At 37.1% G+C, this 16,338-nt stretch overlaps 1 protein-coding gene across 2 annotated transcripts in view; it reads left to right on the top strand.

Moving 5' to 3' along the window:
- LOC307198240 (complement factor H-like) overlaps positions 1 to 16,338 on the top strand; it is a 125,252-nt gene that overhangs the window by 38,130 nt on the left and 70,784 nt on the right. For both annotated transcript variants that reach the window (XM_079945008.1, XM_079945009.1), the window contains 5 exons: positions 2,320 to 2,505; positions 2,943 to 3,048; positions 6,587 to 6,663; positions 8,193 to 8,384; positions 10,632 to 10,802. In XM_079945008.1, the coding sequence (XP_079801134.1) occupies positions 2,320 to 2,505; positions 2,943 to 3,048; positions 6,587 to 6,663; positions 8,193 to 8,384; positions 10,632 to 10,802 (732 nt within the window). The remainder of the gene's footprint in view (positions 1 to 2,319; positions 2,506 to 2,942; positions 3,049 to 6,586; positions 6,664 to 8,192; positions 8,385 to 10,631; positions 10,803 to 16,338) is intronic.

Raw genomic sequence — 16,338 nt, 5'->3', positions numbered from 1 at the left:
CACATATTATCCTGTAGTTAAACACAAAATTTCCATGTAAAAACATGATCCTTAAGTTGAAAAAACAAACCCAAAAACTCGGGCTTTTTTGGGGAAAGACAGTTGCTGGTAGGAAGAGGCGCAGGCGGTTTGTGTTGTTTTATGGTAGGGTGTTAGCACCATCTAGTGGAGTAAAAGTATGTTTACTTAAATTTTAGAAATCAAAACTAATGTGGAATCATCGATTACAAAGTTTCCTAACAAATGTGCTAAACATTTGCAAAAAAGTCAGAGAAAAATTAGTGCATATGAAAGCCCACACAAGTGTTATTTATTACACAAAAATGAAGTTTCATATGGAGTTTCTGTTCTACGAAATGTAGAATGTGTTTGTAATGGAATCCAGCTCCGTTGATTATTTTTTCCCCTTGCCTTTACAAAAAGAAATTCTAGAATAGAATGTTAAACCATTCTTATAAAACCAAGTAAGAAAAGGAGTTTAACAATGAAAATTATATCAATAAATATATATATGGTGAGAAGTATCTGAATTTGCCAATTTAAAAGTAATATGTTAAAAGTCAACTAATGAAATCACCCTAATATCAAGGGTAGTTGTATCTAAACTAAGCAGCAAGAAGTATTAAAAAGATTAGCAATTATAATCAGTAGGCATGAGCTTCATTACTAATTTTATGTATTCCCTTCTTTATATGTCATTTTGTTAAGGAACTACTTTTTTGGAAAAAAAGAATCATACGGTACATGCAGATTCTATTACTTTAGTATCTTTATTGTGAAGTATATGAGTGAATAAAATATGAATGTACTGTATTTTAAAATAGTTATAATTACCCATGTCAAGAAGTAGAGCATTCCCAGCATCCCCCAAATACCCTTGCGTTTCTTCTAGATTAATACCCCTTCCTTTCTTCTAGAAGAAAACATTACCGTAATATTTATGGTAATTATATTTTTGCTCTTCTTTAATACTTTTTAACCGTCTATATACACGTACCTATTATATATGTCTGTTCATAACTACAATTTTCTGAAAAAAGTAAGGATTCAATTTTATTCCATTTCACCTCCACTGGTTTCTAATTGCTAACCTGCCAGAGTGGGTTTCAATTTGAGACTGTCAATCACATTTACACAATACACTTGACCTCTCCAGTTCCAAGGTTACTGAGCTTCAAGAGATAATACAGAATAGGAGTATAGCAGCTGGTACAAGAGCTTGATGAAGATTTCGGAAACCCGGACACATTATCTCTTTGAATTTGTAGTTAATAACTAACCTCCTTACTAGAGTGAAAACACTTTGAGAGCAGATATTTTCTCTCTTTATCCATTTTTTTTTTCCTTCAGAGCTTATATTAGTGCCCAATATTTCCTGAATTTAAGAAAGAATAGTATTAGAGAATGCGGTGCAGCAGTTAAGAATAATATAGTAAAGTATAATTATTTATCTGGAAAGTTATTCTTACAAATCTATGTAGATTTAATTTCTGTACAGTAAAATATATATCTTATATATATTAAGACTTACATTTGCAGATAAATGAAGGCTAACAGTGATATTATGATTAATAATAAGAAATATACATTTTGGCCTTAATCCATGGTTCCTGGCACACAGCTCCAAAACTCTTATAATTTCCTAATGAATACAGAGCAAAGGAAGTATCTTTGGTTGATAATTTTTGGTCTTTTGTTCTCAGTCCTGAAATAGCTCCAGAGGATCAGAGGTGAAAGTAGTGTCTTTTGTTATTCACAACAAGCCTCTTTCAACCACACCTAAGTTTATGTTAATGAGGTGATTTTTGGAAAGGCCCTAGAGAACCAAATGATGGGGGCTGGTTGCCAGGAGGAACCAACCACTTGATTAGAAGGTTGGAACTTTTAGCCCCACCCTCCCCACCCTCCCCCAGTCCCCAGTCTCAGGGGTTCTGGGAAGGGAGGCAGAGCTGGAGGTTTAGTCAGTCACCAAGGGCCAGTGATTTGATCAATCGTGGCTATGTAATGAAGCCTCCATAAAAATCTCTAAAGAATGGCATTTGGAAGCTTCCAGGTTGGTGAACACAGAGAGGTGCTGGGAGAGTGACACACCTGGCCCTCCACACCCCTTCCTCCAAGTCTTGCCCTATGCATCTCTTCTCTCTGGCTGTTCCTGAGTTGTATCCTTTCATAACAAACTAGTAAACTAGTAAATTAAAAAAAAGACAAGACTTACATTTGGATGGACCTGTATAGTTTCTTTTTTAATAAAAAATAACCTAAACCTACTGCATTTTTAATAGTTATTTAAACACCTATTGTGTTTTAATTTTTTTGTAGATTGTCAAGAACCCCCTCCAAGAAGAGAAACAGAAATTCTGTCAGGTTCTTGGACTGAACAAACATATCCAGAGGGCACTCAGGCTACGTATAAATGCCGCCCTGGATACAGAACTCTTGGGAGTATTGTAATGGTATGCAAGGATGGAAAGTGGCAATCTCTTCATCCTTCGAGGATATGTCAGAGTAAGTCGTTCCTACATTTGTGAAATCTGTGAAAACTTTTAGTTGTGAAAATACTGGGTGCTACTATGGAAACGCTGGCTGAATTCTATCACTATTGTCATTTAAATACAAAATGATGCATCCTCATTATTTTCTTTTTAACTTTTCATTTTATATTGGAGTATAGTTTATTCACAATGTTGTGTTAGTTTCAGGTGTACAGCAAAGTGATTCATTTATACATACACAAGTATCCATTCTTTTTCAAATTCTTGTCATTATTCTTAACAAGGTGTTGTCATCTTCCAAAAGGTACAGATAACTTTGCCATTTTTCACTTTTCCATATTTTCAATTCTGTCCTCTAATACAATATCAAATATCCCTGTCCTCGAACTCATGTAAATTGTTACTCCCCGTGCTGCATACTAACATTACATCCTTTTTTTTTAATTTTAGAAAAGCCCTGCGGACACCCTGGAGACACTCCATTTGGTTCTTTCCATCTTGCAGTAGGAACTCGGTTTGAATATGGTGCAAAGATTGTTTATACCTGTGATGAGGGGTATGTAGCCAATAGAAAAAGAGGCTTCTAATTCAGATAATTCATAATGGAAATAGTAAATAGAAACTGTACTAATTTATGTGTTTAAGGTTACTATATTTTTCTATGAACATATTTATAAGTAACATACAAGCAACCTGAAAATTTAAACTATAATGGAAATGATTATATATTGATACAATTATCATCTCCTCAACACTGAAAAATTAAAATGAATTATGATTACTCTGGGAGAGTGTAGTTATAGGAGAGTGGGAAAATAGCATGCATATAAATAAAAATTCACTGCAGTGAGTCCTCACTACATTCTATTATGTGCAGAGTATTATAGGAGTTTGATATGTCAGGGGGATCAAGAAATTACACATGGAATCATTATTCTCTTTCCATTTATTTCTTTAATTGAGGCAGTAAAATAAAATATTTTAAAGCTTAGGCTTTGGAGTAAGCCTATATTCCAAAACTCTACCACTTAATAACTATATGTATATTTTAAAAATATCTCTTTACTCCCATGTCCTCACTTATAAAAGCAGAAACATATCAAGTGCATCACAGGATTGGTGGGAGAAATAAATACGACACACGCTTGTGGCCCTTAGAAGAGTTCCTGGGATATTGTAAACACCCAATAAGTATTAGTTCTTATAACTTAGTCTCTCCTTGGTCACTACCAGAGGGAGATTCTTCAAAGAGTTTTTGCCCCAATCTCTGAAATATCCCTTTCCAATCCAGGCTAATCTTGTCCCTTTAAGTTCCACCCTTGACCTAGCAAAAGGGGTCAAAACTCATAAACTTCTCCTACTAGATTCCCTGAATCTCAGTAATAAATAATATTTATAAAATCTCAGTAATAAATATATTTATAATTATAATATCTATAATAAAGAGGTTAGTGACATACATGCTTTGACTCTGGCTCTGTTCAACTCATCTTTGCCACGTCCGTCTTGTATTAACTATGGATAAACTGTCACAGACCCTGTAAGAGCAACTCTTTCCACCACCCAGCTTGGGCTTTCAACAGGACTAGATAATTGTCAGTGAAATAAAAGTCCTTGGACTGTTGTAAGGTCAGCATCAGAGGGGATATAAGTCTTCTGACCCAATAGTGGAATCTGAACATAGACTGGGTTTACAGTACCCACGGTTTCTGCCAGCAAACCCACCCTGTGTGTCCCCTTGTCCCATCCCCCTTTTGTCTGCTGTGTACCCATTTAGCTGAATACTAGCCACTTACCAGAATACTCAATATGGAAGACCAGTTTGATCCTCCTACAGGGAGGGAGTCTTATAAGAGGCCCTCTGCACAGTGTTTCTTGTATTTTGCCAGCTTGGGGTTGCAGAAACACAAGCCCTTACTTTTCTCCAAACCAACATTTGGACAATCTCTCTATCTTTCTCTCTCCCTCGATGTACATGGGCCCTAGCATTACTGACCTTTTCGAGTCGTCTGAACAAGGGTCCTTCTGCCCGGTGTTCTTTCAGCCAATAGAATGAGACTGAGTTGGGTTCAGAAGCAAAGGAAAGCTTCATTTTTAAAAAAATTATTTTTTATTGGAGTATAGTTGATTTACAATGTTGTGTTAGTTTCTGCTGTACAGCAAAGTGAATCAGTTATACATATACATATATCCCCTCTGTTAGATTCTATTCACATATAGGTCAGATTGTCATACTGAGTGAAGTAAGTCAGACAGAGAAGGAAAAACATCATATGATATTGTTTTTATATGGAATCTTAAAAAAGGGTATCAATGAACCTATTTACAAAACAGAAATAGAGTCACAGATGTAGAAAACAATCTTATGGTTACTCGGGGCGGGGGGGGGGAAAGGGGAGTGGGGAGGGATAAATTGGGAGATTGGGATTGACATATGCACACTACTATATATAAAATAGATAATTAATAAGGACCTACTGTATAGCACAGGAATGCTTCATTCTCCCAACAGGTTGCAAGTGAGCAGGGCTGCTTTATAGGGTCTTGTCAGCTGGGAGGGGGCAGGGCAGCCGCTCTGCTCAGGATCCAGACCACAGTGCTGGGTGCAGCATCTCTGCACACGGCCTGATGCTGCCATCTTGGATGGAGTGTCGTGTGCAGGGTCTGCACATGGCCCTAAGCTGAAGTTTAGGGGCAGCCATTTTGAAGGAGGAACTCTAGTTTGAAGAGCCAGGTGCAATTCCTCTGCAGGTGCGACCCTGTGAGCCAGTGAAACTAGACTAAGCACAGCGGGGGTGGGGGAGGGGGAAAGGTTAGATTTATTCCCCAGATTCTAGTTTTATTCCCCAGGAATTGTGAATGGGCTTTGCTGGTGACGCTAGGCGGTTTTGTGTAGAATTTTGCAGAACTCCTGAGAGAGATTTGGGCGAGTGGATGAGTCCCTGGTGTAGATGGAAAATATTCACCAGGAAATCATCTTTCTCCGTTATAAGGTAGAGCCAAGAGAGGAACCAGAGAAGAACCTTTAATAACCAATTATTTTGTTCCTTCGTGTGACAGAGGCACAGAGTAAAAGTTTGACTTCAAGTTCTGTGACTCCCATTTACTCTGTTGAAATGTTTTCTTCCTGTAGAGAATTAGGAACAAATCAATCCCAATCCAAGAAAGACACAGTGTTTTTTGAAGGAGAAAATTTCTTTTACTTGTGTAATTTGCAGAACAACTCTTATTTGCAGACAAAGGAAACATTTGTCCACGTAGAATTCTTTAGAAGTTCATGAAAGACCATTTTTCAAAATTCTCTTTTGTGGTTATCAAAATGCCTTCCATTATTTATTTTTTGAGAAAGAGGTTTTGTTTGTTTTGTTTTTTGCCTCCAACCGTCCAATGTAATAAATATTGAGAAGGATGTTTTGCCTTCATCTGAAGCATCTGGGGATGACTGGACACTGTACACCTGCCCAAGGACCTTGCGTTAAAGTACAGCATCTTTGGTTTTAAGATCAGACTTGATGAGTTACTATAATTCGACATTGAATGACTTCTGTAAGCCAACTTGACTCAGTGACTGCACTCTGGAAAGCATCTCGGATCTCGGGGATGGAGATAGGGAGATGGAGACCAGTGCTGAAAATAAGCCACACTAAGACATTTTTGTTAGCACTATCCTTGATCATGTAAAAAGCCCAAAGCATCCAGAAAATATCACAATCATGGAGGGTAGGAGTATGGATAGAAATATGGAAAAAGAGTGGACGGGGGTGACATACAGTGACCTGCTGTTTACTATCATGTTTTTATCTTCTGTTTTTGGTGATTGTTCGTGGAGCTTATTACATTGTTAAATGTACCTCATTAGTGAAAAAATAAATTAATGAAGGAATAAAAGTGCATTGTGCATGAAACAGTAATGAGTTTGTGTCATGAACCAAGGGTTATGATTATTCCAAGTCCGTACACCTGAGGGTTTGAGGGCCTTTCTTAAGAAAGGAAGGAGGGAAGTATATGCTGTTAATTTTCCATGAAATGGTATCAAACTTAAAACTGGGCATAAACACGCATTAGCTCACAACTCCGTTATTGTTGGTTTTCAGGTATCAGATGCTGGGCGAGGTGAATTTCCGTGAATGTGAATCAAATGGATGGACCAATAATATTCCCATATGTGAAGGTAGATGTAAAACTGATTTACAAGTATATTAAAACATATACTTAAAATATTAGGATTTTTTGAAATGTCTTACATCAAATATTCATAAAGTCTATAATTAAATATTTCTTACTCAAATTATTTTTGTGGATTCTGCTGTAGTACAGAGTGGATATCTAGTCCTTTTATTGCTACAGTATTATGTGTTTCAATAACCAAATATAAATACAGGCTCATCTGATCTAATGGTTAATGTATTACAGATTAGAAAAATCTATTTTTTTTTCCTTTTGGATTCTAACCACTAGAAATAACACAAGTATCACATCAAAATGAAGCTGAGAATTTCAACTTTATTCATGAAGAGGCACTCCCCCAAATAACGACCCCAGTGCAGGGATCTCTGGTAGCGGCTGAAGTGGAGAACATTATTTAGCCACCTCCTCCCTCTTGCCTGGCAAGGGGAGTTTTCCTCTGGTCTTAGTTGTACTGAAAAGAGGCAGGAACTAAGGAAGACCTCTGTCCTTTCTTACTGATCCATAAAGCAAACAATGAGAATGAGAAAATGTATATCCTGTTCCCAAATTTTGAACTAGTAATTCCAGTCTCTAGTCATCATGAAAATAAGAGATCAATCAGAATTGTTTTTCAAAGTTCCATGGTGAGGAGTAAGGAGAGAGGGAGAAGAAGAGAGAAGGAAAGGGAGACAGAGAAAGAGAGAGAAAAACAAGGAGGAAGCGGAAGAGGGAGAAGGGGAGGGGGGAGGGGGAGGAGAAAAAACATGATGACTCAAAAATCCCTTGTGTGAAAAAGAGAGTGGATTTTTCATCTGCGGAAATGAGGGGGAGGACATCAATGTTCTAAGGAACATCCACATTGGAATCACCTGGGGTGCTTCTTAGAAACTGAAGTTTTTGGTTAGTAAAGATGTATGGAATCAGTATCCCTGGGGTGATAGGGCAGCCATAGAATTTCCATTTAACAAGCATCCTGGGTGATCATTGTAAAATAAAGATTGAATATCATAAGCTAAGGGATACTGGAAAATATTGAGGAAAATCAAAAAAGTGCTCAAGTTATTTTGATATGGAAAAAGGAAAATTAAAGACTATTTATTTATTGAGATAAACATAATCAGAAAGTTTGCTTTTACACCTTTTAGGGATACAGTTTTATATTATTGTGGGACGTAAATGGAAATTTTGTATTTAATTATCCCAAACTTTATATTTCTCAATTATTTAAGAAACACTTGTTTGCTACTACAAAATATATAAACTGTCATTCAAAAATTCAAAGTAGTAATTTCTTTGTTCACTCTCATAGAAAAGAATCAGAAATAAACTTACAGTTTTCTTTTGTTTGTTTTTTGGGGTTTTTTTTACTTAGTAGAATTTATTTCTGGCTAACAGGTATATCAAATACATCTTTAAAAAATTTAATTTTCTCCAATCTTGCTATTGGTTATATATATGTTATATTTCTATATACTCATTTTTCATAATAAAATTTTCCAATTCTGTTAAAAAAATTTATATTTATTTTTTCAGTTGTTAAGTGTTTACCAGTAACAGAACCAGAGAATGGGAAATTTTTCAGTAGTGCCCTGGACCCAGACCAAGTATATGTTTTTGGACAAGCAATACAGTTTGAATGTAATTCAGGCTACATGCTTGATGGACCTAAACAAATACATTGCTCAACAGATGGTATTTGGAGTGAAGAAAAACCGAAATGTGTAGGTACGATACACTTACTGTTTGATTATTTGAATGAGTTTAGTTTTTTTCATGAAAATATGCCTTTCAAAACACTGTGCATCCTACAGAATCTGAGAAATACTAACTCACTAGCATTTATTCAGCACTTACTATTTCCCAGTAAGTGATCTAAGTTCTTTACACGTGTCATCTATTTTACCTTCCAAATGACTATGTGATTCATGTACTGTTTTCACCACTATTTTATAATTGAGGAATTCATGGTGCAAAGAAATTAAATCACATGTACAAAATTATCATGGCATATATGGTAGAGGTTAAGATTTAAACGTAGGTTATCTGACACTAAAGTCCATGCTCTTAACTATAATTAAATTGTAATTGACTCTTATGACTAACATAAAATCTTAAGCATTTCTTCTACAAGTTTAATATTAAAACTCCAGAATAGGTCGTTTTTTTATTTGAAAAACTATCATTATTTATTTCTATTGATGTGTCATGATAACATTGTGTTTTTGAATAACACTTCTAGGAAGTGCCCCTGTTTTATACTTGCACTGGGAGTTTAGCATAAATATTGCTGAACTGAATTGAATCCACTAAATAAATCTTTGTCTTTAAAAAAAAGTTCCATAGTTAGCTAGAAGTTAGCATTTCTAGAAGTTAGCATTTCTTTAGTTTCAATACTACTGACCTGTGCCTGATGGCCAATATGATGATTCTGGCTTTTGTAATAATATATTTTGGTCAATTTATTTAAAAGTACCATACTTCGTTTGACCAGTATTTCTTTGGCAGAAATTTCTGCCGTATTTGTTTTTTAACATTATCTAAAATCCCCAAATTATTTACACTTTCTTAGTCTAGTCTGTCCTACAGTGAGATGAAGAGAGAAGCGTCCCTCTTCCTAGGAAGTCTTTTTTACAAAACTAGTTCTTCGAGTTAATAATGGCAAACGTATTTATATTCAGTGTAGCAATTACTGTATACTGTAGAGGTTCATGGATGGGACTTATTTCTTGCAACTAAATTTCTGTGGTTAGTTAAACCTTTCTGGAATGACTGATGCAGAAGATAAGTCTTAAAGGAAGAATGAGAATCTTTCAGATGAAGTTGAGGAGGGCAAAAGCAAACCAGTCAGAAGAAGTTAGTGGAGAGGAAGGGACAATGGCCTTGAGGCCTCTTTGAGCATGAAGCTCCCCTATTCCCACTGTTCTCAGGGGCCTTAACTTAGAATGCAGGAAGGGAAGAATTTAGTGATGGAGTGAAGATTGGCAGTCCAAGGTTCTGCGGGGCTACATACACCATGCTGAAGAATTAGGCTTTTATACAGACTGAATTGGGAATCAATGAAGCATTTTAAATGGAACAATAAAGTGACAAGAAGAAAAGATCATTAAGTTACAAACAGGAAAAAAAGATTAAGATGAAGGGAGAATAAGATCTGGGAAATTAGTCACTGTTGCTGGAGTCCCAGAGAAAAATTTTGGAGTGACGATAGTGTGAAAGATGATGGCCAGCTCTTTATTTTTTTTTTTGGACGGAAAACTTGGATGGATAGCAAAACCACACAAGCTGATCAGTTGCTTTTTGGAGATGTAATAACAATGAGATATCTTAATTTCTTTGACAAAGTGTTTTGTCAATAATTACTCTATTATCAATAACTAAAAAAATATGTAATTTTTACAGGTCACTCAGTGAAAATACATATCACATTAAACCTATTTCATTTTTTCTTTTTTTTTTTTTTTTTGCGGTACTCGGGCCTCTCACTGCTGTGGTCTCTCCCATTGCGGAGCACAGGCTCCGGACGCGCAGGCTCAGCGGCCATGGCTCACGGGCCCAGCCGCTCCGTGGCACGTGGGATCTTCCCAGACCGGGGCACGCACCCGTGTCCCCTGCATTGGAAGGCGGACTCTCAACCACTGCGCCACCAGGGAAGCCCTAAACCTATTTCTGTATTCAATTTTATATATACAGTTGATGAATGTTACTGGCCACTATTTATTTCAAGAGGACTAATTTATCCCCAAACTAAATAAATTAGCAACATGATTTAAATCAGAATTTTTACTTACTTCAAAAATGAATGTTAAGAACAACCGATAAATTATTCACCAAGCATTCAAGTCAAAACAGGACTTTTGTTTAGTTGTCTGATTTACCTAATGGAAACAAGAGTTGTATCTTTATATAATTATGTTTGGGACACAGTCCTTTAATATATAACAAACCTGTTGGAATTTAATCCCTTTTCTTTAGAAATTTCCTGCAAACAACCAACCATTTTAAATGGCTATCCTATATCTCAGAAGGAAATTTATAAGGTAAATGAACGAGTTCAATATAAATGTGCAAGAGGTTTCGGATATGGGGAAAGAGGAGATGCCGTATGCACTGAATTTGGATGGACCCCAGTTCCTTCATGTAAAGGTAATGCTAAGTTTCTCTTCTATATCTTTTGCTGTATATTTTTACCAGTTGTTTTAATTCATATACTCCTGGTTAAGCAGTTTATTTTTTCTCACAATGGAGTATTAATGTTTATAGGAATCAACTATTACAGAGACATAACATTTTATGTGTGCAAGGCCTGTTTTGAGATCAATTGGTGTGATTCTCTCACTCTGAAGATACACATAAACAGGACCAGAAAAGTTCAATAGCTCATTCAATCTTTGGTCTATGGTCACAAAGCAAATCTAGAGCAGAGCCAGGACTGTAACAGGTTTTCCAATCCCCAGGTATATATACCTCTCAAATAATTAGAGTCCTCTCATAAAGCCCAACATTTCACTTTAAAAAGTAAATTCTATTAATACCAGATGAGGTAATCCTCCATGGATAATGGAGTTAAGTAGAAGAAACTGGAGATTTCGTTAAGCACAGGCTTCATATGAATCAACTGTGGTGATGGCGCTGAAAACAGCTCCTCTTTTCGGCTTCGTAAGGGAAGGATGTTACCCAGACTCAAAGAGTTCATTTCAACTGTGCTCTTTGCCCACCAGAAATTATGTCTGCTTTTTTGTCTTCTGCTTAGCCTACCTCATTTAGAAAGGGATAGTTTCAACTATCATGGCTTAAAAGAGAAAAATATATCAATAAATAGTTGAGGAATGTAAGAAGTCATAAGAAGAGCAGGCAGATACAGCTATAGCATGGTAATAACAGTGTTGAGTTACTTGCAAACACTTGTGAAAAGGAAGGAGTTAGCTTTTGATGAGGGCTGCTTCACCGAGTAAAACAAGTAACAGTATCGTCACACATGACATCCGAGACAAGTGACTTCCTAAGAGGGTGACTTTTACAGGTATTGCCACACTGTGATCTTCACCTCTTAAGAGCCCTCTGAACTTTAAATCATGCTATTCGTAATAACATATATAAACCTTGCTTTGGTGATCCTCTTTTACAAAAACTACAGATAGCTTTTGAGCTGATTTTATTCTTAAAAAAATTTAGTTGAGCCCACAAGCAGCTCCTTGGAAAATACATCCTCCTGAATGACCTTCACTTTCAAGCATTGTTAAGAAAATATTTAGAAAGAAGTTAATGAACACAAGATAGCGATAACTGTTACCGAACCAAAACTTGGGTCTGCTCCCCTGCACACAGTAGAGCTAATCTACTGACACCAGGCTGTGGTGAAGGGAAGTGCAGCATTTATTGTAAGGCACCCAGCAAGGGTTCCAGGGCAGCTAGTGCTCAAAAAGCCCAGCCTCCCCGATGGGTTTCAGCAAAGCATTTTTAAAGGCCGGGTGAGGGAGAGGTGTCTCAGGGTATGTGATCAGCTCCTGCTGATCAATCAGCAGAATTGCTGATCATAACCAATCAGTTATCTGATTGGTTGATGGTGAGGTAACAGGGCAGTGTCACAGGGGTTAACATCATCAGTCCTCAGACTCCAGTAGGTCTAGGGACTACATGCTCATGGTCATCAAATAGTTAACATCTTCCATTTGGTGGGGTTTTCAAATGTGGAAAACAACTCAGGAAATGTGCATCAGATACTATTATCTAGGAAGTTCAGAGAGGAACTACAGCAGAGGATATGGGGGAGGGGTCTGTCCCAGGAAGGCCCCACAGGGTCCTGCTCGGTTACACAACCATATGAGATCTGTGTGAGGCTGATGCTGTGTGGAGTCCAGCTGTTTATCTCCATGGCATTCGTGGCTCCTGAGCAAAGAAGGTGGATGCACAAGTTCTCTGGTGTCAAACTCTGCCATATATGCTACTTCCAGAGCCCCTCTTCTATCCATCCAATCACCAAAATAGAGCTTATAAACCACTTATTTTATATCAGGACTCTTGTCCTGTATTGAGGATAAACATTAGAATAAAGTTTCAATGAATTCCAGGTTTCGATGAATTCAAAGTAAAGCTTCAGGAATTCAATTTTACTTGGACATAGGACTCAGGATAACATGACGTAGAAGTTATTGAATTATTCCTTTTTCTTGGTCACTTACCTACCTACTTAAAACTCCTCCTTAGAACAGATCCGTTTTAGTAGTGGGAAATCTCTTTTTTTTCCCACAGTGTTACTACAATTTCTAGGCTTACTTCTCTTAAAACTAGACTCCTTTACACACACACATTAAAGAATCCACATTTATAAGACATTTTCCTTTTAAAAGTTCATTTTCCCAGTCACAAGTCATAACCTAAAAATTCAAGACTGTATGCTTTAAGGTCCTGCTTTCTTTAGCGAGAGAGATACCAGGATTAGGATTGGTACTCTCTCTTTTACAAGATAATTTGCTAAAGATCAATATAAGTAAAGAGTGGTTCACCCCAAATTAGATAAGCATGCTCTGTCTCTTAAAGATGCTTCATTTTATTAAAATGCAGTTTACATTAACTAGATATAGAGAAGTCTTTTATTAAAAGAAACTCCACTCTCTTACCTCAGCTAATGACACAAATACCTCTCCCTATTTTCATGGTACATTGGAAGGATCTACCTGCTGATAACGATAAATTCCAGATCTACATATCTTATTTTGTAGAACTCTACAAGAAATTTGGAATTAAGTCATAAAAGTAAATTTAAATAAAATAGTCTAGGATAAAACACTTAAATTGTCTTCTATCTGGTCTATGATTTGTACGTGTCAGGGGTTTTATTTGAGGGTGATTTGTCCAAACTTTGGTCTCTGTATCCAATAAGGGATAGTCTCTGACAACAAGTCACTCACAGGAATAAATAAAAGTACCAAGACCTGTTAAATAAAAGCCACCTTTGATGCAAATCTCTCTGTTCCCTGTACAGACTGGATTTTTTACGATTCACAACAGAGTGTTAACCTTGAATTAATTATTCTTATTTCAAGTGCTTAATGGTTGCTTCTAAAAGTAGAAAAAATTTGGCCTTACATATTCAGACAGCCTCAAATATTATTATTATTATTATTTTAATAGAAGCACCTACCTAGGCTAACTTCTCTTAAACATTGCCCTGGCAATGTTTTAATAACATTATTTATTTTAATGGAGATCATGATTATTTTAATGGAGATCCCTAGAAGTTCTTCTACTCTTAATTAATTTAACAAAATCTCCCAATATTATTTAGTAGGTATCTTAGTGAAACACGTTTATTTATATATTGTGACTTTTGAGTTCAAACTTTGGTACTAAGTTCAGCTGTAGCATGAAGTAAAAACTAAGACATGGGGCTTCCCTGGTGGCGCAGTGGTTGAGAGTCTGCCTGCCGATGCAGGGGACACGGGTTCGTGCCCCGGTCCGGGAGGATCCCACATGCCGTGGAGCGGCTGGGCCCGTGAGCCATGGCCACTGACCCTGCGCGTCCGGAGCCTGTGCTCCGCAACAGGAGAGGTCACAACAGTGAGAGGCCCACGTACCGCAAAAAAAAGAAAACAAACAAAACTAAGACATGTAAACTGGACTTCACTGCGTATATGAAAATATGATAGATATAGCAGAATGAAGTGAAAGAGAAAAAACAGAAAAGAATAAATGAACACATTTAAGGTTCATTTGAAGTTAGTGTTAATTAGTGAAGATCTGTTTCACATAAAACTTGTGTTTAGGTGATCACATGTAATTTCTATTATTTCTAATATAATTGTTGCTAATAAATATATTATCATGTTAGCAACAGAGGCATACTGAAGCTTATCTGGCAGAATGGAATATAAATTTAAGACCAATTAGGAGACTACTGTACTACCTCTAAGAGCTGACCATACACAGTGGAGGTGTCTTATGAAAGGGAGGAGATATATAAGCAATAATACCAACTTTATAGAATATGGTGTTTGACTGAATTTTGAAGTGATGTGGAGGAAGGAATAAAGGGGTAAATTTCCAGGCTTCTGTCATGAGGCTCTTGTGTCACAAATTCCAATGTTATATACAGGAAGAAAAGCATATACTGAAAGAAGGATGATGATTTAGTTTGATATATGATAAGCTGAGTATGCTTTTGAGTTTTACATATGGACCTGTCCAATGTGAGCTGCAACTGGATATATAGACTGAAGAATTTATTAGCATAACAGGGAAGCTTTTTGTCATGGACAAGTCTTGAATTACACAGAGAATATGATGAGGAAAACAACAAAATCAAGGACAAATACTCATGTAGATCCAAGTACAAGGCATCTCTCTTCATTCATACAACACTTACAGGGTCTTCAGGGAAGATGTTTCTGGCGTGGTGATAAGCATCGCTATGAAGATTTAGAGGAGAATCGTTCAAGACACAAGGAGCAGAAAGTGCAAATGATAGGCATAAGCTTGGCATGTGTGAAAACCAGACCGAAGGCTAGTGTGGTGGTAGCACAGAAAATAAGTAGGAAAGTGGTAGGGGATGCGATTGGAAAAGTAGGCTGGGCCTAAGAATTAAGTGGAGTGGTGGAAGAAGAGGAGTAACTATAAGTAAACTAAACAAAATTAAATCGTGTTGTTCAGACAAAGGTAAGGAGAAGTAGGACATACAAAGGTAATGCACTGGGGAACTTCAAGAAGTCGGTGATCAGCAGTGTCAAATATTACAGAGTTTAGCTAATAATATACACCAGACACTGTAATATGTGGAATACAAAGATTTTTGAATTTGGAAATTGGAGGATATTGGTGACTTCTGTCAGAGCAATGTCAGCACAATGGTGGTGTGAGAAGCCAGATGGAAACAGGTTGAAGAATAAATGGGAGGAGGAATAGAATACCTTAGTGTAGTGTAAGTGTCTGCGACATTAAACTTTTGATTGCCAAGGCATACTTTTTTTTTTTTTTTTTTTTTTGCGGTACGCGGGCCTCTCACTATTGTGGCCTCTCCTGTTGGGAGCACAGGCTCCGGACGCGCAGGCTCAGCGGCCATGGCTCACGGGCCCAGCTGCTCCGCGGCATGTGGGATCTTCCCGGACCGGGGCACGAACCCGTGTCCCCTGCATCGGCAGGTGGACTCTCAACCACTGCGCCACCAGGGAAGCCCTCTATGTTCTTCCTTTAATCACTGCAGCTGTGGGGAAGAGAACATAAAAATTCACACAATGACTGTTACAGTCACAATGACTGTTCCTCCCTAAAGGAAAACATATTACTTCCATATTCATTTCGTTGTCCTATGCAAGCCATGTGTTTATGTCTACTTCAAAGGGGCAGGGGTATACTAGCCAAACAAGCGTCTGGAGGGAGGAGACTCAGAATATTTGTAAATAGTACTTGTGAGAATGACAGAAGCTGAGGAACTTGCAGAAAGTAGAAAGAATAGCTGAAGTGATATACCAAGAATCCATTGCCAGGTATGGAATATCATGAAGCATGTGTTGGCTTTGGAGAAAGAGGATTCAAGAATCCAGGGGGCACAAATACATTAGATGAGAAATACAATGGAGGGAAATATGAGTGATACAGCAGGAAGAGTATGAGGCTGTGCTCATTTTAATGACATTTTGTGCTGTACTAAGAACAAATAACATCCACTTTTACATTTTTATATGCT

The sequence above is a fragment of the Stenella coeruleoalba genome, assembly GCF_951394435.1.
Source record: "Stenella coeruleoalba genome assembly, chromosome: 1".
Lineage (NCBI taxonomy): Eukaryota > Metazoa > Chordata > Mammalia > Artiodactyla > Delphinidae > Stenella > Stenella coeruleoalba.
This window is presented reverse-complemented; position numbering and strand designations above follow the sequence as displayed.